The sequence below is a fragment of the Macrobrachium nipponense genome, chromosome 1, assembly GCF_015104395.2.
Source record: "Macrobrachium nipponense isolate FS-2020 chromosome 1, ASM1510439v2, whole genome shotgun sequence".
NCBI lineage: Eukaryota > Metazoa > Arthropoda > Malacostraca > Decapoda > Palaemonidae > Macrobrachium > Macrobrachium nipponense.
The window spans coordinates 44,931,280-44,935,756 of record NC_087200.1 but is presented as its reverse complement, the minus strand read 5'-3'; the positions used below and the strand labels follow the sequence as shown (position 1 = coordinate 44,935,756).

At 37.4% G+C, this 4,477-nt stretch overlaps 1 protein-coding gene across 1 annotated transcript; it reads right to left on the bottom strand.

Moving 5' to 3' along the window:
- Positions 1–810: 810 nt before the first annotated feature.
- LOC135218762 (uncharacterized) lies at positions 811–2,944 on the bottom strand. Its single transcript, XM_064255213.1, has 2 exons — positions 2,051–2,944; positions 811–1,909 (listed from the first exon to the last, which is right to left on the bottom strand). Exons 1-2 carry the CDS (start codon positions 2,161–2,163, stop codon positions 811–813), a joined length of 1,212 nt encoding a protein of 403 aa, XP_064111283.1. The 5' UTR covers positions 2,164–2,944.
- Between the last annotated feature and the right edge of the window lie 1,533 nt (positions 2,945–4,477).

Genomic DNA, 4,477 nt, shown 5'->3' with positions numbered 1-4,477 from the left:
AGGAGACGAAAGAAGCCATGCTAACCCTACACTTCGCACTTCAAGCGAGTGTTGGTAAAGCAATAGAAATATAGTTTTCTTTAGGTTAAGCCGTAGGACTCATTCTTCCATACAACACAGGTTACTCGATACATCAATTGCCAGGAAGAAAATGACAGAGAGCATTGTTTGATATAATTTATCATATCAATTCACCAGAGAGAGTAGCTTGAATTCCTTAGAAGGTAGACTTCTAAAAGATGTTTCATATAAGGGCATTGACATCGGCCATTTGATAAATTTTGAAATCATATATATATATATATATATATATATATATATATATATATATATATATATATATATATATATATATGTGTGTGTGTGTGTTCATACATACATAAGATTTATTATATTTCAACCTATAGTTTTATATATTTATTTACGTTATAAGTACCAGTACCTATTTTTGTTTACTTAAAAGGTTTATGTTGACAAATATCATTGCGACTTTGTCACTGGAATTATACCAGACTTCAATTAATGAACCAATCAACCTTACTTTGAGAAATCCATTGACATTGTCTACATGCCAAGCTGATATACTCGAATCAAAGTATTCATTAGCTTTGCTTTTCCAAAATAATGTTATCACCAATTGCTGGAAAGCATAGATATATGAGGGATGAAAAAAAAAAAACAAGAAATGGACACTTATACATTTTACTCATCATCACTCTCAAGGAAAAGATCGTTTTCCTCGTCACTATCAATGTTGATGATGACCGGATCTATACTGTCTTGAATATTATCTAAAAGCCAGTAATCATCTTAAAAATATCTTGATCTCCTGACAGCGCCAGCCCACGTCTCCCCTGTTACAGCAAGCCTGGCCTCTTCAAGCCTGGCAAAGAGATCAGCACGGGTAAACCGCTGCAACGAGGAGCGCACCTGTCGTTTCATACAGCCCCACTCCTGCTCCATGGCATTGAGCTCAGGATGGGCAGGGGGCAAGCGAAACACTTCATGGCCCCATTCACGGATTATATTATCCACAATGTAAACTGGTTTCGATCGGTTGCCCCTGCATATCTTTAGAAGCTCAGGGCGTGTTGCGTGAGCTGGATACTGTATTTTTCGAGACCTGAGCCAGTTAACCAAATCCTCCTTTTTTGTAGCTGTTGTTGGGCATCGGTTATCTCCTGTCAATTGGCTATGGAATGGGGTGTTGTCTAGCACCAGCACCGAAGGATCCTCAAGCGACGGCAGGAGCTGTGATGTTAGCCACCGAATAAATATCTCTGAATTCATTTCTCCATGGTAGTCGCCGGTTTTATTTTTCGCAGGGAAGCATAAAAATGAATTTTCTACAAAACCTTTAGCTGTACCACCTGCTACCACCACAAACCTCTCTCCTTCTCCTGGTGGCACCTGCCGGCTGTAGGTGGCACTGGTGACAGATTGAGAGGTGTCCACCCACTCCTTGCTATGTTGCATTCTCGTCGTAAACCACGTCTCATCGACATACACTACTTCTCTTCCTTCATCACGATGTTGCTGGAGGGATCGTAGAGCATCAACTCGGCGGCAAACGACGTCCAAAGTTTCTTTCCTTAGGTACATTTTCCGCTGGGATGTTTTGTACTGGAAACCCATGTTATGGAGGATTCTCCATACTGCCTTCTCAGATGTTTCTTCAGGAATGATATTTAGCATTTTAAGTTCTTCCGCTAAAGTGGCAATAGTGAAAAATCGCTTAGCAGCAAACATGCTGTGCACATGTCTCCTAATGGAACCAACGGTGAAGTTGTCAAAGACCAGAGGCGACGTATTTGATGATGCAGGTGGATGAGGATTCTTTCCACGGTTCACCAACACTCGGACAGCGTTCGGAGTCATCCCCATAGCATCAGCAACTCGTTCACATGGCCTGTAGGAAAAAAAAAATACATTTAAATAAACAAATATATATATATATATATATATATATATATATATATATATATATATATATATGGCTAGCAGTATATTGCAATATATCATGTACTTATTAAAGTCATACTTTTCTTACCGATTTATACTAATTTTCAGGCGGTTTCTTTCTTTCTGTCTGTTGTAAATGGTGAAGAGTTTCAGCGCAATTGTAGTTTTGCAATGGCGAGGACAAAGCAACATATTTGCCATGACTAAAGTCGAATCTATATGAAATAGTTCAGAGCTACTACTACAACTGCTGCCGATGATTACCTTGGATGTACTAACAGGGCTCTGAGGTAGGAGTCGAAGTCGGTGAAATTATTTCTGAATCCTGCTCCAGTCTTGCCCCAATAACATCATTCCAAATATAAAACTCTCTCAAGGAAAAAAATTGTTTTCTATTTCTACTAATGTTTTTATTTTATTTTATCTTTTTTTTAGTCGCAAATCTAAAATTTGTAGGAGTCCGAGTAGAATATCTCTCAGTGCGATTCCACACCCCTGTTTTAAACCTCTTCTATTATGTTCGATAATTTGTGTTAACCATCTAATCATTATCTACCACCATAAAACATTTTATTGCTCTTCCGGCTCATTTTATATGTGCAGTACACAGTCTTTCTTAACAGGGATTTACTCGGTAGCCTAATAACACTGGGAATGAAGGAAAGAAGGCAAGAAGGAAGAGGGGGGGGGAGTACTAGGATAGCCATAGGTGTAAACACCGAAGGAGGGTTGGGGGAACCTCTGCGTCACAGTTACGTGATTAAGTACCACTTCTTCGAAACGCTCTGAAGGAGGGGAAGAAGTTCCTCTTTTTTCTAAGAGTAAACGGGTTAATTAAGCACATCTGTCAATTCATTGTACCACCAAAAATTAGGCCAATGTTTGAAACATTCATTGCTGTAGTTTCATGGAAATTCATAAGCCGGTTTGTTAGATATTTGGGAAAAACACTATTACACGGCCTCTGGAAACGATAGTAGTTTTTCTAGGTCCCTTTTCAGGGATCTCGGGATTGTGCCTAGTGTTCTTATGGTTATGGGTACAATTTCCACTGGCATATCCCATATCCTTCTTATTTCTATTTTCAGGTCTTGATACTTATCAAACTTTTCTCTCTCTTTCTCTTCTACTCTAGTGTCCCATGGTATTGCGACTTCAATGAGTGATACTTTCTTCTTGATTTTGTCAATCAACGTCACGTCTGGTTTATTGGCACGTATCACCCTATCTGATCTGATACCATAGCCCCAGAGGATATTTGCTCTATTGGTTTCTACCACTCCCTCGGGTTGGTGTTCGTACCACTTGTTACTGCAGGGTAGCGCTGGTGTTTCTTGCACAGGCTCCAGTGGAGGGCATTTGCTACTGAATCGTGCCTCTTCTTGTACTGGTACTGTGCAAGTGCCGGACATTCGCTTGCTATGTGGTTTATGACATCATTATTTTTATTATTATTATTATTACTATTATTATTATTATTATTATTATTATTATTATTATTCAACCATAAAGCTTACTGCACCAACGATAATGTTAAACCGAAGCCTAAATTCTTAAGATTAAATTTGGTCTTTCCACAGCAAAAATCCTATGAGGTACCGAATACTATCATGTAAAAGACTCCATTGTGTTCTTTTAGGGAAACCTACTTCATAGCAGTTAGGTTCATCAATTGTAAAATTCTTACTGCAAACAAAATGCATAGTAGACCTTACAATAATTTTCTTCGGAACAATGTCCGTTTGAAGAAATTTTCCTTCATCGTGGAATTTGCGTTCCTTTATGTTTAGTTTGCAATTTTATCTCTAGAAAATTCGAATTAGATTTCATAATTGCAACTACGATGGGCACTGATATACCTATATGTGGATGTATTTTATTATATTGTTCACATAATGATTATGATTATTTTAGACGTTCATGTCCTAAATCTTTTCCCACTATTGTCATGAAGACGCAAAATAGAAGAACTAGTCATAGAATTTAGGGAAAAAAGCCAAGCACTGGACAGCAAATATGACGTGCCTAGAAAATGAATGAGGTGTTGAAATAATGTTAGGGGGGTTTGGTAAAATACATAAGGATGGCCTTTTGTAAATCAAATGACGTTAAAAATGTGAAAAAGTTAACTTGGTTATGAACGTAATAGTTTCATAACCTGAATGAGTATAAACTAAATTCTAAATTTCTGTTGGCTGCACTTGCAATCCATGTTCTTCAATTTGCTGAATCTAGATTCATAGGAAATTGGAATCAATAATTAAACTTGTCCTAGACCAGGGTTTATTGAGCCCTTAACCTTAGATGAAAATTGAAAACTTGTGAAAATTTTATTTCGCCTACTTTGAAATCCTGATTCTTAATTATGTCATTTAAATTTTGATGTTGGATCATAGAATAAATTGGTAACTGAAATTCTTCACGAAGGAATCCTAATTGAAGGTAATATAAAAGATGAGCTCCAAATACCTACCTACTCGATATTCAAATTCTTTCGGGATAAAATCATGATTCG